Source organism: Amblyomma maculatum, chromosome 5 (genome assembly GCF_055883805.1).
Source record: "Amblyomma maculatum isolate TAMU_Amacu chromosome 5, ASM5588380v1, whole genome shotgun sequence".
NCBI lineage: Eukaryota > Metazoa > Arthropoda > Arachnida > Ixodida > Ixodidae > Amblyomma > Amblyomma maculatum.
The window spans coordinates 100,461,758-100,484,875 of record NC_139348.1 but is presented as its reverse complement, the minus strand read 5'-3'; the positions used below and the strand labels follow the sequence as shown (position 1 = coordinate 100,484,875).

Below are 23,118 nucleotides of genomic sequence, written 5' to 3'. Positions count from 1 at the left end.
GTAGACTGCGGATAATCAAGAAAAACCAGGACTTTTACCATGTAGGAATGCGGTAAATATTTTGCCGCACTGTGCATAGAGCGCTGAGTGGCAGCGTTGGTGGCTTGCGATGGTGGAAATATGTATTGGACTGACTTCTTAACTTTAGGCATTGATCCTTGTAAAGGAATACTTTCATTTCCCTATATATATCTCTGAAAATAATGCCTTTCGGACATGAAAGCAGGAGAATATTCGTCGACCTTGGGATGGACTGTGTTAGAAACGAAGCGATTGTTTCCACTCATTTTGCTCAGATTACACCACATTAACCACTAAGTGTGGATCACCTTTCACTGTTCCCAGCTCTCCAACCGGATGCGCCATCATGTGGGTGGCCGATGGAGAAAGTCCGATTGGGATGGATATCCTGCGGCCCAATACGGTGGTGGCAGTGTTCACACGGGACAGATCAACCCGAACCTGGCATCGTAACCGAAACCTACGTTTGAAGGAAGCAAACAGCAGGAATGTAGGTGATATCGAATTCTTCTGAAAAGAAAACAATATGTAGACTGATACTAATCTCTGTGTCAATATCCTCTAACTTTGGTGTCAATTTGTTTGCTGTCCTATACTTTAAATCAAAATTATGTGGCATCCATGTGATGTGCGACGTCAGCGCACGTTAGACATACCCAGGCGGACGAAATTACTCTGTAGCCCTCCACTACGGCTCCCCTTTCTCTCTTTTTACTTTCACTCCCAACTTCCTCACTTCCCTTACGGCGCGGTTCAGGTGTCCTTCGAGCAAGTGTGACAGATACTGCGCCTTTCCCATCCTGCAAACCAATTATTATTATTATTATTATTATTATTATTATTATTATTATTATTATTATTATTATTATTATTATTATTATTATTATTATTATTATTATTATTATTATTAAACTAACACTTTAAAATTACGCTCATTCGAAACAGAAATAGTTTCATTGAAGTTAAGGCTGTACCAAAGAGACTGACGTTATTAAGGGAGCTAAGTGCCTCGAACACAGTGGTCATTGGTATCTAAGCACTTGAAACCTTATTAAGGTCAGTTGGTGATATACTACAGCACAGCCACGTTGGCCGGCCATCACCATCCATCGCTACGTCTGGTTACGCTCACCATGGTTTTGCGGCGAGCTGCAGAAGTTCACGTGTTCGTTGTTCGCTACCCTTTTCTGGATCCTTAATAAATTAATCGTTTGAAGGATTTTGTTGCTCGAAGGTGTGTATATATATTAAACAACATTCGCTCGTGATTTAGTGGCAAAAGCCGCATGCTGTACATTAGGCATTCTGGACTACCCTTGTTCCTTTTTAGTATCTAGCATATGTAACGTGGATAAAGTGGTGATGTAACTAGATGTGGCCTGCCGCAATAGCCAAACTTTAACTCTAGCATCTCACGTTGTATGCAGAGTACTAGGAGCAAAGTAAATATCTTTTTCATAAACACTTCATGAATTTTAGGTACTCGTATGACGCTATGTTCGCTGCTTGCATTACATAATGCGTATTATAAGATTTATATACTCACTGACTTGCTCAATAGCGAAAATCGCTCTTTTTTAAAGGTTCTGAGGATCATCTTAGTTGCGTATTCTGCATATGGCTGTATTTTTATACCTTGCTTGTCAGGGTCAGTAGACGTACTTTACAAGAAAGCTAGTTATCGTTTTCATATCATATTGGTTTAAAGGTAATGCGAAGTGATGTTAGAATTTTATTATCTGGCTGCTACTTCATTGAAAAATTCAAAACATTTAAATTGCTGGGCACGCCGTGTTGTCTATACTTGCTGCGATTATTTAACAGTAAGCGAGCAAGGCGAGGAAAAAAAATTGCCAATGATTACGTTACTTCCTAACGGGAAATTTGAGCGCAGCTCATCAGCTGTCTCACCTTTCCGATAGATTGAGGCTGCGATTTGGAGCAAGACATGTATGTAAAGTTAAAGACAATTGTTTTATTTTTCGTACATATTCCTTCTCGAAATACTGCACGAACTATTTTTGACTGTCATGAAGAAAGCTTTGTGGTAGGAGAAACGAATAGAGCAATTAAGTTATCGGGAGGTTGCGGGATGCAGCGTGTGGGCCATTAGAAACGTTGCCCGGTGGAGAGATAGCAGCGACTGACTGATGCCGCTGACGCCGCTAGCGAATCAATTCAACGTGGCTCTGGGTTTCGTCTTGGGATGCACGCACCGTGATTTCCTGATACCGAGCAGGCGCTTCGGCAACCAGAGAACACTATCGCCACCACGTAGGGAAGAGGGGGTGGGCACCAGGAGCACGCGCAGCAATCGGAGAACGCACGCGGTCACAGCCACGGAGTAAGAGGGAGGGAGGATGGGAAGTTGCGCGCGCTGCCCCGGCTGCGGAGCAGGTCACGAGGGACAACGCCAACGGCGATGCCGGCGGCTACAACGACGCGAAACGCAGGAACGGGCGCCAAAGAGCGGCGCTCTAAAATGATGTATGACATGAATAAAAGTATGTCTTCTTGCCTACTTTGACAGAGGCGAACTGTACTTGGTCTCGGAAACGGCGACCGCATTTCACTGGAGGCGACAATCCACACTCACATGTATATAAGTCGTGCCTCGTTAATACGACCTCCAATTATATGAACGCTTTGGATTATGGAGAGTTTTTGTGGAGACCAAGCATTTTCCATGCAGTTACGTCGCTTTAATATGGAAACTCGCTGTTCGGATTATGTACAAGGAGAAAATGCCCAAATTTCATTATGGTCCATGTATTCATGTCGAGTTTATATGGCCAGTCATGAAAACCAAATAGTTACACTGCTATTAAAGATAATTGTTCTTCTATACTTTGTTGACAGGCACCACATGAATGTAGTTCTAGTCACTGATTGATTGCCTTTTTTGCTAGTGGTTTCATATTTTGCCCTGCGAGGGTAAGCAGTCGATGAACGTTGACTTTTTGTACTGGGTGAATTCACTTGAACAAAATTCTGACAGCAGCTTGCGCATTGTAGGAAATTGGATTCAACAACTTCCAGCTGACTAAATGCTGGTACGTAGCAGGGGTTCGTTGGAGATGAAAAGTAGAAGTCAAGTAATTTATTAATGAAATTCCACCGAGAACAATATGCAACTGCATAACAATACTTTCAACTTCTTCGCTTTTGAAGCATAATGCTGATTTGGACTACGGCTTGTAGCTCCTAATGCCAAATTTGCTGGCCTACATTATGCTCTAAAGCAGAGGAGACCTTATCCTTAAGGTTTTTTTTTTTTTCTAGTCAGAAAAAAAATTCGATTCGTTATTACGGACGACTAGTTTTACGGACAGTTTTGTGCGGAAACCAAAGTGTTGATATCAACGAGGCACGACTGCTTTAGCCCATGTTGTTGCGCGTTAAAATATCCCACGTTGTCAAACTTTCCCGGTAATAGAGCAATATCAGTAGCACTATTTTCTACGTTAGTTTGTTTTTCGCAATGGCGTGGTCTGTGATTTCTTGGTACAAACCTTCTGTGATGTATTCCTCATGTTGGCATTTCTATGATACGGAATAGGCAGTATTTTTGCTGTCACAATGTTTTATTTCCGAAATTGGCTAGAACCGATGTTACCGTTGTACCTGGGCAGCTCAAAGAAACAATTATGACATAATTTATCACTATTGAATCTAATATAATAACCATATTATAATTACTACCTGTACTGCACAACTACTAGTGCCATTTACAAGTATTCTTACTTTTATTTTTACAATAATAAGACTGATTACAATAGTCCTGGTCCTATACTGCTTCTAGGACATCTTTTACTGTAACTAGAATTAGTGTCATTATTGCCAACTTGAAATTGACCATGATTTTCACTCCAACGAGAATTTCCAAAAATTACAAGAGCATTGCAGAATCTGCAGTGGAGAAATGCCAAATAATGAGCGTTTTTGCTTCACACGGTATACATCGCGAACCCCCTGGCGAACACAACCAGCGTTCCCTTGAACGCATGAACGCTTACCGGCGTTATATAACTGTTTTGAGAGTAGAGAAAAGGGAGGGTGCAGTATCTGTAGCTCGCGGGATTGCATTACTACCATTCTCGCAATAGACAGGTACAATTATGATGTGCGTTCTACAATCTGGACCGATCCCTTGCGTGGCACAGTTGGTTAAAGCGCTCTGCTAGGGATCCGTGAGATGAAGGTTCGATTCCCAGTGGAGACAGGACTTTTCAGTATTGTTATTTTTGTGATTATCTTAATGTTACCCCTACCATTTTGCGTTCCATAGCCCTCTGGTTTGTCCTCAACCTAAGTAGAACTCTCTTGGTTAGCCTCCACGTTTCAGCGCCATAGGTGAGTACAGGTAAGATGCAACTGTTATATATTTTCCTCTTTAGCGATACCGGCAGAGTGGGTCAGAGAAATAACTCAAGTTACCGACATTCTAGTGGAAATTAAGAAGAAGAAATGGACATGGGCAGGACATGTAGTGCAAAGAGAGAATAACCGATGGTCGCTTAGGGTAACAAACTGGATTCCAAGGGGAGGAAAGCGTAGCAGGGGGCGGCAGAAAGTTAGGTGGGCGGATGAGATTAAGAATTTCGCAAGGGTAAAGTGGATGCAGTTAGCACAGAACCGGGTTAAGTGGAGAAATATGGGAGAGGCCTTCGCCCTGTAGTGGGTATAGTCAGGCTGTTCATGATGATGATTTTTGTGATTACGGCGTCAGGATGATTGACAAGTGGAGTATCGTGGTATCCCGCGGATTCTCGCGAAGGAGTGGGATGCTTCTCGCGGACGCGCGCTCCTAACGCACGCGCGGACACGCTGGCGAGCCATGAGCCATTAAAGGCGTTCGCCTTAATACAAGTTTCATTGGTAAAATGCGAGAAAACTTACCTAGTGAAGGCCTCCGTGTTTTCTCTCAACGTCTGCTCCTGATCTACGCCACTGGCTATGTAACGCCTTGTGGCATTTTCTACGTTCGCCTCTCCAAGTCGCTGGATATCTGCTATGGTAGCCACAAGATCACCTTCCTCCTCGTGCTGCTGGGCATGGACTCGGTGACAGGAGACTGCGCAATATAAATGCGGGTACAGCTTCGGTCGACGCTGAGCGGTTAAATTAGTCGTCGAAAATAGTCCCGTCTTTAAGACCCTCTATACATATTACAAGTGCGCAGCAGATGTATTTTTTTTTCCATGGAGGAAGGGCGGAACAAAAAAGAAACAAAGCAGAACAAACTTTCTCAGGTACATCGCCGATTAGGTCATACAAAACATATGTAAATATATGATCAGGTACTAAGCGATGACGTTTTCTATGGGCTATTGAGGACAACTTCGAGAAATACGGCCTATTGAACGACGCTGTTAAGGACGAGAATTGTGTTTTGCTCAAGATGTGCATCTGAAATTATTCTATTTATTTCGAAACTTGCTTGCAGAGATCCCTTAATGTGACAATTGTGGTTTGGTTTGACAATGTCACAACGACCCTTTCAGTGAGAGAAATGGGTTCTCATAGGCTTGATCTGTTCATGAATCATCTTAGCTTGCGCTCAACGTTTTGAGAGCATTCAGCAAGCGTTGAAATGAAAGCATGTTTGTCGTAATTCCTGACCTCTTTCGTCAAGGATTTACGGTGTGAGCCTCTGCTTATCTACGTTCATCACTCAAGCAACCCTGCTGAAGTATCATGTCAATAATTCCTGCTTCATATCTCAAGTTTCTTCTTAATTACTAGAAAAACGTTACCTTTGCGGCAGCTCATCCGTAGTGCAGAGGGAGAAAAATGCTGGCAGATAAGCTTCCTTATTTTGCTTGATAATTCTGTGACAAAAAGTCTGGATTCATTCGGAGTATTGCAGCACGATTCTTCTCGACGACAGTTCAGTTCAGTATAACTTTACTGTTTCAAATGGCCTCCCTTTCAACCCTCTCCGGCACGGCAAGCTGGCCTCCGGGACAGGAGTAGGGGGCTTATTTACTACTAGACTAACACCTAAATGTTAGTGATGCTGCAGCCGTTAGTTGGATCAGTTCCTTTTATACCATAGGATCTATATTCTCAATGCTTCATTCCATACTCTATCATTTTCGTGCTTGCGTTTTTCTGCAGCTTCTTCGCATATTCTGATGATGTGATCCATGTCGGCCTGTCCTCCACTTGCTTCCCGTATATATTGTAACTTAACGTGACCGTACTAGATTTAAAGAACGTTTGAAATGTCTTTTTGCATCATAATCGATTGTATCCCCTTTCTTTTTTATTTAAAGCGCATCCTTCACTTGAATTGTCGTATTTGAGCATTTTGACTTTTTGTGGATATGTTTAGACCATGAACAATTGTTATGTTTATGTGTTACCCCCCCCTCCCCCCCCCCCCCCCGGGGGGCCTTTAAGGGTATCATAGGCACCGTGCAGAAACCCAGGGGGCAGCACTCGCGGCGAACAGGCAGCGCCCCGAGTGAGCGCCGGAACAGTTTGATAGGAAGACGCGCGGCCGCCTAGGCAGGGCGCGCGCTTGAAAAGGCGGCCTGCGCAGCGAAATGGTAGCAGTTTCAGCCAGCTCGAGCGACGTAGCGAAGCACGAACGATGCGAGAGCCACACGACACAAGACGCAGAGACAGAGACGAGCCCTGGCCGCCCGCTGGGCGTTTATTTCTAGGCTGGAAACACGCGAAACGGAAGACGACAGGAGAAGCGCGCGCAGCTTGAAAAGGCCGAGCAAAAAAACGAAAGGGGTGGGAGGGTGGGGGCGTAAAAAACACGGTAAAAATGTAGAAAAATACAAAAAACATTTGTGGCGAACGCCCCTCCTCCCAAGTGTGGTACAGCTTCACAAAGGCCAGCTCGAACGCCCCAAGCTGGGGTAGGTGAGAGAAAAAAAAAAAAAAAAAAAAGAAAGACAGATTCAAGGAATCGAGCGGCCGAGAGGGGTGGAACGAGTATGGGAGAAGAATAGGAATGAATGAAGCTGTAGTCGAAGAAGAGAAAAAACCTAAAAAAAGGGACAAGCCTAAAAACTCGAGAACGCGATTACCGGGGCCTGAAGATGCCGCAGGCATTTACATTGCGCAGACGGATTTTGAAGAGCTTAAGCTGTTTTCTGGTGAGGTGGTTGCCACTTTTCTCGACGATAAAGGAAAGGATGGCAGATAGCACGTGGTCGCTGATACAGCTACACAGCTATGAGAATGAAAACTCCCTTACAGCACTGCACGAACGCTCTACAGTTTCCAATACACATTCATGTCTTCCTCTCTGTCACATGTCAGAATTGTAGCATGCTTAATTTTCTTTTTCGTTGAAAGAACGTCCTACCTCATCCCAACTTGAATGCTAGTTTTCTTTCGTTTTTTTTTTTTTGACGATCCTTAATGCCTCTTTAACGGTACTTTCAAGTCCTCTGCCACAAAATTAAGTTTTGACAGGGGAAGGTAACAGGTGGCAGCCAGCCGCCCGACAACTTGTTTAGAGCAGGATGGCATGTAATGAATGCAAGATCTGTTCAGAGTGTCCACTAATAAGTAAAAAAAAATCAAATTTTTTACTTATTTTTTATTATAGTCTTGATTGAGCAGTATCGCATGAGAAACAGCTTATCATTCGAGGTTCAACAACTCAGTAGACATCGAAATGTCATTAAAACAACTAAATGAATAAAGCGTATGGAATGGCAACTCCTGAATCACATCTACAGAGGAGGGCGAAGTGGACAGCGAAGGATGGCGAGGAAAAAAAAAATATCAGGCTGGGGGACGGACAAAGGAAGCCGCCCAAGAGGAGAAGGAAAGTAGCGGCATAAGCGTGGAAGGAAAGGGTGTGGAAAGAAGAAAAGGAACGAGCTGAGAGGAGGAAAAAATATTGAAAGCAAGCAAGCAAGCAAAAAAAAATTGCCAAGGCAAATTCGCGAAACTAATGCGCAAGACATAGTAAATGCGCCATTTAAACACTCCATTCCTGTTGATTACTTTCTGCATTGTACTGGTGCTTATGCAAGCTATCGTAGACAGGGAAATATAGACCACAGGACAGCATAAATAAAAATTATGCAATGAACAACTGCATCCACGAGCGCGGCCCACAGGCGCGCACGGCGGTCCCAGTAGCGCTGATGCCTAAGAGTTGCCCAATTTCTTTAAATATTATTATTTGTTTTTTGCGGGTTGAGAAAGGATGCTAATGCAGGTGAAGGTATAGTCTGTCCTCTTTCGGGAAAAATGCTTCGCGGTAAATCTGGACGCGGTAATACCCGGGCATGATTGCCAGCTCGTTAGAAGGCAGCGATTCGCCTTAGCTTCGCTTCGCTTCGTAAAGCTTATTCGGTGACGCGAAAAATATTTTATCAGGCAGGTGAAAATGTGTGCAACAGCAGCAATGCCAGGACTACAGCCTAGCAATTCATTTGTGACCATAGAATGCCGCGAATCGAAAGAACGAACGGCGAATGCGTCCCACGCACAGCAGATCCGCCGCGTCTCCGCTGCACGGCCGGGCGCACGTCTCCCTACCAAACTGTTTTTCCCGCCGCGAGGGGCGCGCGCGTCGCACCGCGAGTTACTCATGCACGGTGCCTATACCTGATGAATGATGAAGACATATTTTTCTTCTCAGCGCACTGCTCTTTCTTTTTCTTTCTTGATGGGCTTGGTCCGTGGTCTTCACCTTGGGGAGGGGTAATTTCCCACCTGTAGTCTTCTTAGTATATTACACTGAGTAGTTCAGCTCATTCCGGTCTATAACGGGATGCCTCCTTCTATTCCCCCTTCCCTCAGCCATATTCTCCCATGGAGGAGAGTATTTCTCTTCATCTGTCTTGCTTGCGTGCCTCTGCCTACTTGCAAAAAAGGCTGTAAATCTCCACACGTACAAACCTTATAGAAAATTTGCTCTTAGCGTAACATTTATTGCCTAATTGTGTATTTGAGAGGAGTGGATTATACTGTGGTCAACCATTCAAATTCCTATCTGTTTTTTTTTTTTTCGGCGTCAACAGGCATGCGGCCTAGTCACTGAGATTATAGCTCATCGATTGATTCCGTACTATTTGCCCATGCTCGCTTCCGTGATAGGCAGCTTTATAAATTATGTCGTCCATGATGCGCCCAGATGTACCTTAAAGGATTCCGGTTCCTCGCGTGTGTTTCTAGAATGTTCCAGGTTAAGCTAGTCACCATTCGCGGCTTTATCTAGGTGTTTCTTCGTCGCCTTTAATTTGAGCATTCAAGGATGCGATGTGCACTATCTGTTCTATGACAAAGCCCATTTCTTGCTTTTGCCGCCGCAGTGTTGCTTTGTTCTTTCACGGGCGCATGCCAGCCCAATATGGAGTTCGTTCCAGTGTTATATTTGCCTGTTCCTTTGTGGCCTACGGCTTTGCCCCCCATACGTGGCAACATTGCATGGAATTCGCGTTGATTTCACATTGCACCTGCTTATGCGGCTAAAACTGACGCGTGTTTTTGCTCAAGTATTTTGCTTCATCGCTCCTAGCTGTGAAGTAAGGCAGGATTGCTGGATCCCTGTATATTAATCTGAAATTCGGAGCTCAAGGATTGCTTTCAGGTAAGGAGGTACTACCTCTTAAACAACGCTTTCGGAATAACCATTAGACTTGAAGCAGGAAATTAGCTTGTTATGTGAATAAAGGGCTGTTAATTCTCCATCGCAGGTGTCACCTTTTCTTGTCCTCTGCGACTCAGCACGCTCTGAGAAGCACCCCGCCGTGGTGGGCAGTGGTTAGGGCACTCCACTACTGCCATCAACGATGCAGAATCGAATCCCCGGCCTCGGCGCCTGCTTTTTGCTGTAGGCGTATTGCTAGGCACACATGTGATGTGCGATGTCAGTTCACATTAAAAAACCCCAAGTGGTCGAAATTTCTGGAGCCCTCCACTATGCTGTCCCATAGCCTTAGTCGTTTCGGGAGGTTAAACACCATAAACCAACCAATTAACGTTCTGAGAAGTAGACTGATTTTCATGGAAAGACGTCACGCGTAACGTCATCCAGTGCAGAACAATTAGGATGTTGTGTTACACGTTGCCGCGGCAGCCTTACCAGCTTCAGTGCTGATGCGGCCAAACCTAACACTCTAAAAAGTTGACACACAAATGACAAGGGGGAATGGTGCCGATTTACTGTACGCCTTCTTTTCAGCGCCTTGCAAATAAAGGTAAAAACAAAAAACCCGTAATGCCAAAGCAAATCTGAATGTCTTCTACAAATTGCTGCCGCTACACCCCTAGGCAGCGTCTTGCTGAAGGTGCTGGTCAGGATTAGAGATGACGTGTTACTAGCACAATATAACTGCCATTTTATTTGTCGATCAGCTTTCGCAAGTGTTCAACAAAAAAAAAGTACTCTGGTCGAAAAATATTCTTCCGCTCGTGCAACAGACGGTTCGTGCAACAGACGCTTACTAGTAGGATAACATTTATCTGAAAGCGAGTTTTATCACAGAGCAAGCTGTATAAAAGTGATATTTGAGGTACTCACAACAAAGCAAGAAGGAGAGTAGCAGGTGTGGGGTGACTACAGCTCCCTCTGACGCATGCCGTCTTAGCATTCTTATTCTCACAGATCTTCTGGCTATGTTTTTCGCTGGAAACACGTTATTTCTGCGAAAACAATAACACAAGAGGAAAACAAAACAAAAGACAAACAATATACAAGATGTAATGAAGTATTCAATAAATATTTCCATGTGAAAGACCGTGATAGATACGCCGGTGAGGGCTGTACAGGCAGATATTTCTGCTAGGCGGACATTGTTTGCATGGTACAATAAAATAAAAGAAAAATAAATGAAATACTCAGTCTTTTCCATATAGATCTTATTACACATCATTGCAATGGCGAATTTAGGGGCCTGAGGAAATGAAGCTGAGTCTGTTTCAAAAAATCGAAATCGGTGTTTGTGGTTGAAAATATGGAAGATAGAACATACGATTTCCATAGCACACTGAGCTTGCTTACTCGGAGTTCGGGATGCTAAAGGGGAATCTATTTGCGTGGCATAGTCCCGGAAGATACACAAATATAGTATATGCACATAATGTGCATAAACTGCATCAGTATTTCAATAAAGTTGTGCCACTTTATCACTGAGTGCAGGAAAGGCAACTTGAAGCGCTTGCAAAGCCGTGCTGTTTTATTTCATTACCATAATCCATGATGCGGCACCTGAAAAGTAAAAATCACGGCCTACATTGCAGTTTTTATAGCCTTCAGCTTCGCAGTTTATTCTTAGGTCTGGAAGCGTAAAAAAATTTACACCATAATTTTATTTTTTAATATTCTCTGTACTGCCCTGTGTGGACTAAAGGTTGCCCTTCCTATCGTAAATCAACCTGCACTGAGTGCACTAAAGTATTCCGTATGAGTTTGAAAATATAACCCCGTTTATAGAATTTTTAATAAAAAGGAAGGTAACAGTGTTCACCAACGGCGTGCCCTCCGTGAGACAAAAGCCGATGAAAATGCCTCTGAGAGTGCCACTGGCCAGGCTACAGAGTCATTCCTTTCGAAATGATGGTCACGGATGTCTTTTGGGCATGAAGGTCATGAATTTCAATCGAATTGCGTAAAACATCTAAACGCGGTCGTACCCGCTTTGATTGGCGTTCCATTGCCGAAAACGAGGGCCATCACGCAGCTCGTACCTTTCTCTCTAGGTCATGTCATACGTGAGCTTCGCTCTAGAAGAAGACATTCTTAATCCACCGTTGTGGAGGAGAGTGGCGCTAGCGAACACTCTTAAGGGTTGGGTACACACAATATATGCACTTATAGGAAAACGAAATATTAAGCAGCTATAGCCGACTCGCCGTAGCCCCGGAGTAAAGCGCCACACGCGAACGTCGAAGGTCATGGGCTCAGACCCCATTTGTGGAATGAGGTTGTTCTTTCTTCTAATTTCTGCCAGCTATCTGAATGCTTGCTAATACTACTCAGAGAGGAAAAAATACCCCCTTTTTCGCTTGTGCCTGTGGCTCTCAGCTCCCGTCTCAGGTATAATCAGCTCTTATGATATAGAGTTTAAGACCTCGATGGGAGTGAATCGATTAGCTTGCTCATAAAATTAATTCTACTGTTAAAAATACAGGGGTATCACCCTGAAAAGCGTCGCATATCAGCGGCCCTTTAGAAACGTGCAAGTCTATTTCTACACCAAACACGTACCTTCAAAAGCATGCGTCAAAGTTTTGTATCGAAGTGCAGCTTCTGTAAGGAAATTGTATACATGTGAGAGATTCTGTAGCATTGAACGTTGATAAGCGTCTCATTCTCGTAAAAGCTTTTAGTGCGAAAAAGCTTACCCTAACGTAAGCGTGCTAGTCAAATAATTCAGGCTTTGTTATTCCAATAGTTGCGCATTATATCGCTGTCCTATTCCTCCGCCAAATGTTTTTTTAGCTAAGGTTCACGAAAGAAACAGCACCTAAGTGCATTTATGACAACGAGGTAAACGAGTGGGATGAACCGCATGTGCGCACTGAGATGCGGCAAAAGGAATGCAAAATGAAAAAGGGATCACCTTGAGGAAGGCTAGTATTCGTTCCGAGATAAAAGAAATCCCGACGTTGTTTACAAAGAAAACTAACTTATCATTATTCTACCTCGAAATGTTTACCTCGGGGAAACTACCCCGCAGGTATACAGTTGGTTATTTAAGGGATGAATAAAACCCCGAAAGGTATATAACGAAAAAGTAAACAAATCATATCGCTTATATTTACACAAAACGTACTACGTTTGACGCACCATGTTTGGATCGAAATAAGTTCAAGTTATGAAGACTTGGCTCTTATTGTGAGAACAAAATGTTAATTCAGAACTGCGTTATAGGTGCGCAAATTGGTTACGATCTCTCACCTGTGTAGCAAAAGGCGACGCTCACTGAGCAAGTGTGGAAATGTTGTTGCGTGCTTGTACGGCAGCTCCGTACTATGGAGGGCAGAGCGGCCGTTGATCCGGGTGTTCTGATAGACGCACTTGTCGACCATTGCTCTGATTTCCGAAATGAGGTCCAACTTCCGCTTTCCTGGCAATTACGAAATATAGTAGTAAAGGGTGTCGCGATTTTAGCGGCGGGCTCAGATTCGACAGCTGGAACAGCCTTACCAACATAAAAATCGTGTGCAATTGGCATGAAAACCTTCAACACCTATAACAATGAGAAGAACCACTAGTCAATAATTAGCGCTTGTGTCCTTATTACTACCGAACATATTTTCTCTTACACACTGTATTGTCTGCACCTGAATTACCTTTGAAATGCATGCGGTGCTTTAACATCTGCAATAACGCGACGTAAAATTCAACATTCGTACTACTCTGTACTACCGGACAACGTTTTGCGGCTATGCAGTTGTGGCTTATCTGGCCTGAGTTTTGCTTTGAGTTTCAGCTACGAATTTAGACGAAGTAACACTTTTCGATTTTCAAACGACGCAAAACTTTATTTATTTATTTATGCAATATTACAGGCCTCGTTGCTGCCCAGGCGGGAGGGACATACAAACTGCAGCGTAATTACATTACCAGACATATATGTCTTTCTTTAAACTACTTAAGGCCTAAGTGTGCGTAAATTCACGGTTAATGAATATACCTCGCTAGTTACGTTGCCTAAACAAGCGCACTACAAAACCAAACAGAAACTGGCCGATAGACGCGGCAGAAGCAGCCGACGTATGCTTCGGGATATTCCCGATAGATCTCCCAGTCATCCTATTTGTTCAGCGTAGTGTCCTGATTTGAAAATGCACTAGAGTAACGTTGTATTAAATAGTATTGTAGTAAAATCAACATGCAATAGTAAGGTGATTATTTCCAGAGCGTCAGAATATTCCAGACCACGATATGCGAAATTTGTCAAGAGACTACTTTCTGCTGTGCAGTGAGCTGATGCGTTTCGGCTCTGTAGCTTTGGCTGCCTAGCCAGAAAATGCTATCTGGGAGTGCTGTGTGCACTTTTAAATTAAATACTATCAATGGTATTGACTGCACAGGTTTCTGTTCAGTGCACAAGGTTGTTTACAATGCTTGTTGCAAAAATATTTGAATGCATGTTATTTGTTTCTTGTCTCTTCTCATTCACATTGAATCTGCTATACAGTACGGTTAGCTAATTAGACAATGTGACGACTTATAATGAATTGTTTGGTAATTTAGAACTTTTGGTGAATATAATGAACACCCTAAGGGACTATATTGGAACTGTGGGCTTCACTGGTTAGGTTTAGTACACGAGGTCGCTTACAATGCTCCGTTGTTACAAAAACGTTTTCATTGCATGTTGTGCACTTCTCTCTTTTCATTCATTGTGAGCTTCTTAGAAAATATAGTGGCTGAGAATTAATTCTTAAACAATTTAGAACTTATCTGGAATATAACGAACAACCTAAGTGACTCTTCTCATGTCTACTCAATTGTCAAGGGCAATAAGGTAAGTGAAGGAAAAGGCTAGTAAAATTGACAGTGTTTCAAGCAAACATATGCGTTTCTTTATCACTTCACAGGATTCGTATTTGAATAGTACACAACGGTTCCCAGAAGACATATAAATTTAGGTGACACGAACGTAGGAGGATTTAAAGGCATACTGTGGTGAATGTCGACAGGACACCGATGCATAACGCCTAGATGTGGGGTGATCGCGATTTACGACCCAAATCTTACTTGTGGTAGGCATACTCTCAGATGCCTGAGTGACGGTATTTTTTCGAACTTGAGCCCTAAAAAGATCCTGGGCTCCACTACACCTATTTCATCGATAGTGCGTGTTCTGTTACCGTTCACCAAAATGTCTGGCAACATTTCGGGACACTTCTTTCGAACCCCCAAATATTTTCTTGATTTCTCTACTCCCCTTGCTATGAAGTTTGATTTTGAACTTTTCCAGCCTTCTTGATTTCAAGCGTGCCCTTCTGCCAGCTTTTTTATTCCAATAGTTTACTGGGTTTTGTTTAAACACTATTGCGGACTTTGGCCTATTCCAAATTTAACCTTACCGCCACGCTTTATAAAGCTCTCGTCATCCCTTTTCAATCTCAATGTGAAGTCATCACCACGAAATCTATGAAGAGCAACTCGTCTGCCCGGACTGCAGGATCATGATGTTTTTGCACTTTGCCCTACCGCTGCCGCGTGTTCCTGCATGGGACTGTTTGAAATGCTTTAAGAATAACAGCAACTCCTTGATTATCACCAAGATGCATTTTTTAATGCGAAATAATTTCTTTCCTCATGACTGGTGTGACCATGAACTGTGGACAGAATATATCACCGCGAGATACCAATAACTGAAAAGAAAAAATTCCAATGCCGGGATTACAATCACAAGAATAATTCCGTGTCCCAGTCTGCATACTAACCCCTACTCCATGCCAGATTGCTGCGAATGTGTCTGTAATTTTATTTGCCATTCGTAATAAAATAAACCGAAAAATAAAAATCAGCAAGGAAGAAAACAGATGAAAAATTAGTAAAATTAAACATAGTGATTAAAACAAAGTACTGAAAGCAATTGGTACACAAATGCTGCGCACGTCGAAAAATGTAAGGAACGCAGAAAGGCCTCATAAAGGAACTAAGATCGGGAATCGCAAAGCTTTCGCACTTCGGCACGTAAATAATATTTAATGCACCCTTGTAACTTTCATTTAGATTAGAGCAGAAAATTTTATGAACGGATATTGCACGAAAGCTATAGCTTGATTAGAGAGGAAATTTTTACACTGGGGCTGCTTGAACAGAACCTTTCGGAAAGGCTTGCTCAGGTGTCAAACACTATAAAAGCTGCGTCGTTTGTAGAGAGCACATTGTAGATTACTTTATTACTCATTTACGTTCAACACTTAAACCTTTTACACTCTATTTTAGCCCTTCCATACGTGTCAGCGTGAAGCCGCCCAAACTTTTAAAATATAAGAAAATATTCAAAAAGAAGTGATTAACTGAAATCAACATCGGGTGCCTTGGCGTCCAGTCAGTAATCCACTTACTTCTCAATAACGCTTTCATCCATTCGTTTTTACTTGCGTGCTCCAAGGTGTCAGCTAGCTGGATATGCAAAGCCCAGTAATACTGAAATACCATCACACTTGATTGTCCTAATACGGTGGTATATTGGGCTAGTAAGGTGTTTCTGTGATTAGGGCCCCGAATGCCAAACCCAGCAAGGCGTGTTCAATCCCGGCGCAGCGACGGCTGCTTTTGAATGGGGCGAAAAGAAAGGGGACCGCCTATTGGGTGATATAATTGCACCGTAAAACAACCCCAGCGGGAATAAATGTTTGGAGCCTTCCACTACGGTGTCTGTCGTAGCCTGAGCCGATTTGAAGCGTTGACCCTCATAAACCAAGCCATTATATGAATATCTTCAAGGTATACTGAGCCCACACAAACAAGGACGAGAAGGGTACACAACAAGCGCAGATCGCGACTGGAATTCATATGGAAGGAAACACATCTTGAAATTAATATGGAAGGAAACACTGCGCTTGTTGTGTACCCTTCTGGTCCTTGTTTGTGTGTGCGCAGTATACCTTGAAGATATGTCTGACCGACTCTCCCAGCAATGCACTCTTTTAAACTATCATATGAAACCTATCAGCTTTACCGGCATAGTAAGATGAACATGCACAGTGGTCGAAAAGAATACTGCTGTGTGCTATTTATTAAGAAATAGTTTGGTGACCTTTGACACTGTCCCCCAATGCCCCATCACTGCTAAAAAACCGGAAAGGCGGAAAAGAATTTCCTCTATTTAGATCTGGAGCCGACATGATCCATTATATTAGAGAAAGAAATCGCTTTCATCACAAGTTTGCAAAGTTGTGCAACATAGGGTCCGTTCAATTTACCACGAACTACGCGAGCTAGTTCATGCAGCGCCACTTTAGCAACTGGTGTAGTGGGATGCTAGTGCCGAATTGAAAGTATCTTGCCAGTCTTTGCCGCTTCGCCAGCCGAACGAGGAACTTCTACAACCTACTTATTTTACCTGTACGCGGTTTAGAGAAAATGGTGTGAAAATCGTGTAATATCTAGTTAATGTGGTGAAAAGCGCTATGTATTGCAACATATCATGTTCAGCCGTCGTTAAAATTATTGAGCTCATGAACTCGGACATTAAAAATCAGGAAAGGGTTCGCCGTTGTTGTCAGAATTCTAGCGCTGATGCTTACTGGACTATAATGCAATGAAATTTGGAAGTACTATGATGAAGTCATTGGTCGGTGCCTCGATTTCGATTCGGAAAACATTTTCACCTATCACGTTAGAAGCTTGAGGGACATGTCACCGGATGCAGAGCGTCACCGTTCATCCCGAGAGCAATAAAAGGGCTTCTTAGGATTTGCGTCGATTTGTGTTACGAGCGTGGATAGTTCAGTGTCGAGTGCTTTCACGTGCTGTCTAAAGTTCTAATCGCTAGTGCCAGCGATAAGGCAGCTGATTGTCCTGAAATGCAGGAGAAGGCGTGCAACTTGCGTTGGTCGCTAGCGAAAAGAGGTGACTAGGTTTCCGAAACATAGTAGGCCGAGTTGACAGAATCGCCTCATTCCTGCTACAACAGTAGGATATGGCCTTCACTTGTTTTGCAATGGATTGTCAATAACAGCAACAAGTTCCTTGGTGTATTTGTTTGGTTCCTGGGTTTTTGCCCCTTGAAGAACCCGCGTTGATATTCTGCAATGGACATGTTCATGGCTGTTTACCCCATTTAATTACTATGGCTGATGACACCTAACCGACAAATGGAGGCTTCTTTCTCACAATGGAAGAAACAATTCAACAGGGTTCATCGCAGCAACCTTCTCCAGTTAGATTGCTTATGGAGTGGTGAAGCATAGTTTCAGACAGCTATATCCTTAAAGTGCTGCCAGCATCAAACAATGCGTGTGTTCAGCACAATTTATGCACCGGCAGATTTTTGAAAAACTGCACCATCTGCTAGTTCAAAGAGAAGTTGAGTAGGATGAAGGCACTGATATCTTCACTGGCAGTGACGGGGTAGGTTTTAGTGTGCAGGTGTGAAATGATATTGCACAGAGTCAATGCTGATATTGTGTAGGTTTGAGTAAACATTAGGCACCCTTTGATACGAGTGTGTGCGCACAGGTGCCAGCGACGCTGAACAGTTTATAATTGTAAAACAGCCCGTCTATATCTGCTACCTCCATAGCTTATACAGTGCTTTCAGATCACTTGCAACTATTCTTGCAATCAGTGCAGGTGTTCTCAATATCAGCAGCAATGCACGGGGTGTCGAAGCGCAGATTTTGATGAAAATAAATAAGAGCATTGCTGAAAGTTTGCGTCATTAGTTTCGACACTTTAAAGCAGACAAATCGTTGTAACATTGGGTGCTGTGTGTGATTTTGTGCAAGGGAGAAATGTCAGTAGGCTAACTAAAGATAAATTGTAAGGCACATTGATCGCGACAGTACGTTTCAAAATGCACGTTCGATATTTCCCGAGGCTAAAGAACCACTGCGAAACAACTATGCGCCCAGTAAAATGCTTTGATCATCATAGTTATACGGCTGGTGAGAAAGCCTTTTGTCATTCAACATTTTTGGCAATTTGTTGTTCCAGCCTGCATTTCACCTCAGCTCCTATTACAAGCTGCTGCAGCAGAGCCGTCTTGTCAAAGCACTGGGCTCTTTCCTCTTTAGATCCCTGCAAACTTTCGAGGCAGTGTTGATGGGAATATGTGCCTAAGGCGGCTCTTGCTGCGCAGTTCTGATAGGAGCTGTTGCGAGGATTCTTCCTCAAAGTCATAACTGGCCTCTCTCTGCTGTTGTGCTGAAACAAGTATTTTAGGTTTGCAACGAATTTTGAAATTTGTTAACAATGAATATAAACTGTCTTACTTTCAATATTTTGTCCGTGAGTTAAGAATGCTAAGAATAACGACAGTGTAATAGAGTGATGAGCCTACAGTACCTCACGAAGTTCCCTAAAAAATGTTTGAAATGTTGATAGTGGTAATTGAAGTAATTTCACCGTGTAAAGAAACTCAGAAGAATGGAGGATGCCGCACAAAAAGCAGATGAAGGATATGAGCAGAGGACTTCTGCTGGGCCTCAGGTTCCAAAAACACTTTTCAAGAAAGCTCTGTTTCGGCGTAGATAGGCACTCTTGTAAAAATACCGGATGCCAAGTGGAGGCTGTCCTCTATCCCTCGTCAAGTTTGCCGCGCTTTTGACCGCATTTAAATGTACTGACCAATAATGGTGGCCGCTCAGGAGCGAATGGCCAGAGAAGGTACTTTTATATTTCGCTCATTTATATATCCTTCTAAGGATCTTTTATTAAATTTAGCTTGTATTGGATTAACATTGCAGTTAACGCCTCGGTTTCTACGTTGGCAAGGGCTTGCGTTGTGGTCGCCTTCGTCCTAAAGTGCCAAGAATCATAAACAAATATCATTTTCATAGAAACAATGGCACATTACCGGTTGCTTCTCGTGGTGTTTGTATGGCCCTTGGCAGTTGATGTCCGCGCCGTCGGGGGCACTTCACAGCGATAACTTCGAGCGACGACGCCCGCGGAGAATGGCGCCTTCAGTTTTCCCGACGGGAGCTAAGCGATAGTCCAGGTGCCCACATGAGAAAGTCTGGGATAACGCGGAGAGGCGGCAAGGAGGAGAAGATCGTGACATCGGCCGATGAAAAGGTATCGACTGTTCAGTGACGTTGTTCGGTTTCCTTGAGTCGTGATCCACAGGGTAGTCGTCGCACGTTGGGGGGGCGAGGGAAGAGGCCTAGTTCACGGTAGGGCACTGTCGAAAGAGGTAGCTGGACTCGCCATATTGAAAACAGACAGGCTTTCGATCGGGAGTGCGCTCTATATCTCACCTGCAGCCAGGTACTCGCTGATTCGAAGTGTATTAGGCCAGCGGGACACATGACCGAGGATCATGAGCCACGGGCGAAATTGGTGCCAGAGATTGCGCAGTAGACGAATGCCGCTATGGGGCTTGTTGTACAGATAGGAATGGTGCTGATTGTGAGGCAGAACATCCCAAAGCGTCCGCATAAGTTGGAGCCCTGCATTCTGATGGAAAAGACTGTAGGTCATCTCGGTCGTGGTGTCTATTTCTTTGTCCCGTGTACTGCAAATAAACGTAGCCAAAATAGGCATGTGCCTCGGTGGATACAAGTAACGCGAATGCGCCTGCAAAAATTGTGGCAGATGTTTCGCCTAAACTGAAAAACATGGGCACATCCGTACCTTGTGCTAGGGTGGCCTGCAGAGTCTTCGACGCAATAAAAAGTGCGTTGACGAGACAAGGACCAACGAATGACTAGACGCACACAAACGCGAACTGACAACTTTATTTCGTGAAGTCTTTCCAGCCTTATTTTATTTTATTTCCAGCCTTTACTTCGTCCTTGTCTTGTCAGTGCAGCTTTTTGTGCATCAAATTATCAACCAGCTAGCTCGAATAGTTATTCTCAGAGCTTTCGGTTAGCTTGTTGTGTACCGAGCCCACCCTTGTGCAACCTTCACGGCCACGCGTAGTAAACGAAATGAATTTAGCGTTGCTTTTCAAGCATTCTTGCCCAAGTGACCGTTACACAAGATATGAATACTCATTTTATTTTAAGATAGCATTAGGGATTTCATGATAAGTTGTGTGTGCTTCCGTGGTCTGTTTATATGTATAGAGTGCCAAATCAATTAATTAGACACTTGCTTATTCCATATTGCAGGGACCACTACGGGCTATTGAGAATATTCTTCCTTTTCAAGGAAGGTTACCGAAAGAACGATAGACGAAGCAGTTAAAAGACATGCCGGACGGGTTCTCAGAGCAAGAATTATTGCGCATCAGAATGCACAGGATGCTCAGAAGCACACTGTAAGCGGATACAGGAGTCTAAATCACAGAAGGTTCATAATGATCTGATTTGCAAGGCTGATAAATCCACCATTGTTAAAGCGACCTTTGAAGCATCGTTCTCTTAGGCAAATTATATAATACTGCTGCTGTGCTCTCATCAAATGGGACTGTGGTTGAAGGAACCTGCAACTGCCGAGCTGGAGCTGCAGGTGTTTGCAAACATGGCGTTGCGTTATTATGGTTTGTACTAGAACTAAAGAGCTCTGGGACAGCCTACGTGCAAGGAACACAATCGTGTACAGACAAACCAAGCGCATGGGGTACTGGGTCCAAGAAGGCCAAAGTGCACACGCACGAGTTCTCACAACTACGTTTTATGAAACATGCCAATGCAAGATGGCAGGCATCTGACTCAAGAAAGCACAGTTCGTCTGAGAGTGACAGAAGACCGTATTAAGATAATCAGGCACAGAATACTATTCCAAATGCTATGCTGTGCAAGACGCTGGAGGTCAACCACTTTCTGCCCGTACCAGCAAAAATAACACCCAAAGAGGAGGCTCTTAGCCAGATTCCAATCAAGCTATCGATGCAAGCCCTGTGGGTTGATCACGTGGTATCTGGGTGCAAATACGGATCCTGTGAGCTTACTTTAGAAGACTCATGGACTCTTGAGTAAGCAACTAGGATGCAGAGCGGCTCTAGAACATATAGCTTCGAGAGATCAAAACTCCTCACTGCTTCACATTTAGGAGATGTGGTGTCATGACAGAAACCAACTGACGGGAAGTTTTTTTAAGTGGCTGTTCGGCTCTAGTTAGATACAGACCAAATACATGACTGATGCTTTACGGAATGAAGATGCAGCCGTGCTGCGTTACATAGAAAAGAGAAAAGGCCCTGGCTAAGATCTACTACTACGGGTTGTGCGTAAACCGTGGAGTCCCTGGCTTTGGTGAAATGCCTGACCATGTGGTAGAGGAAGGAAGAGACTTTGGTCCCCTTGAAGGTAAGACCCTCTCAACTGCCAAGGAAGAGGGTGATGAATTAGAAAATGCTGCGAATATGGCATCCTGCATAAAGAATAGAGTTCTTAAGGCAACATACAAGTACTTTTACTAGGTCCAGGGGCGAAGCGCTTTGACTGAACCCTCTTGGTGTGATTTTGTGGTTGATAATGACACAGGCTGCACTTTCCAGGGGATAATTTTTGACAGCTCGCTTTGCATTTCCAAAATGCTGCCCCGTCTTCTGGAATGTTGCAAGAACTTTTAAGAGCACTGAGCTTGTGTGTGAATTTCAGTAACTTATTTCAGTTACATTGGTCTGCAGAAGAAAGATGCTCGGACGCATTCCATGCTTTCCCATGTGTTCATACTAAGATACATTGTTTTTAAATTATTTATATTCCCCAAGCTTATTAAAGAAATACAAAAAAGAAATGCAGAAAGCGTTTTCCTGTGCAACGTCATTATGACCGAGTACATGTGTTGCCACGACCTATTTCAATGTAACAACTAATAGGCATGTAAAAAGTAAATGTTATGCCCCACACGTCTTGCTGCTCTGTCAATGAATATGTACATAAAGCACTCTAAGCCCCATGAACCTGTGCAGATACTAACTACATTGCTGATGGTAGCGGCTTCACATTGGTCTCTGCAAGGAAATCGCATTGCAAGACGCAAACTCTTTGCAAAGTGGATAGGGATTTCTCTGTACTGTAGGTACTGCTACACTAAATGCAGCTTGCAACCTATGTGAAATGAACCAACGAAGACTTATGAATCTCACAGAGCGCCCAAGGTGCACATTCAGCATGCTTTGATCTCTGCATTTAGGGGTTATTGCAAAAGTTTCAAATAGCACTGGGCTCGCACTGCTTTGAAAATCAAGCTCAGGCCTACCCCATCTAAAGTGTCGCAGGTCCTACTGAGGGCGGTGGCAATTGTTTATTTTTGCTCTGCCTGAAGGGTTCCACGCAGGGCATTACATGAGAGTTAGTATTAAAGCTCTCAAATTTTATTGGCATGAAATATTATATATATATATACAAATTTCTTGCATATGCAGTACATACATATACAAATACATAAGCATATCACATTCTTTTTGAAAAATAAGAGCACGTAACAAACACATGTAAAAATAATTAAAATTATTTACAGGATTCATTTCAAAAAGTTAGTAAAGATAATGTGGTTGAAAATATAATGGCTGCAAACATCAA

General features: G+C 43.3%; 1 protein-coding gene across 2 annotated transcripts in view; it reads right to left on the bottom strand.

Moving 5' to 3' along the window:
• The window catches only part of LOC146189026 (uncharacterized), a 62,648-nt gene that overhangs the window by 20,165 nt on the left and 19,365 nt on the right, over positions 1 to 23,118 (bottom strand). The window contains exons 1-5 of one of the 2 annotated variants that reach the window (XM_084603948.1): positions 12,905 to 13,038; positions 12,212 to 12,253; positions 10,526 to 10,647; positions 4,921 to 5,095; positions 330 to 481 (exon numbers count right to left, since the gene is read on the bottom strand). In XM_084603948.1, coding sequence (XP_084460074.1) covers positions 330 to 481; positions 4,921 to 5,095; positions 10,526 to 10,595 — 397 coding nt within the window. In that variant the 5' untranslated portion in view covers positions 10,596 to 10,647; positions 12,212 to 12,253; positions 12,905 to 13,038. Of the gene's footprint in view, positions 1 to 329; positions 482 to 4,920; positions 5,096 to 10,525; positions 10,648 to 12,211; positions 12,254 to 12,904; positions 13,074 to 23,118 lie in introns of those variants that run through there. The other variant, XM_084603947.1, reaches the window with a different exon arrangement.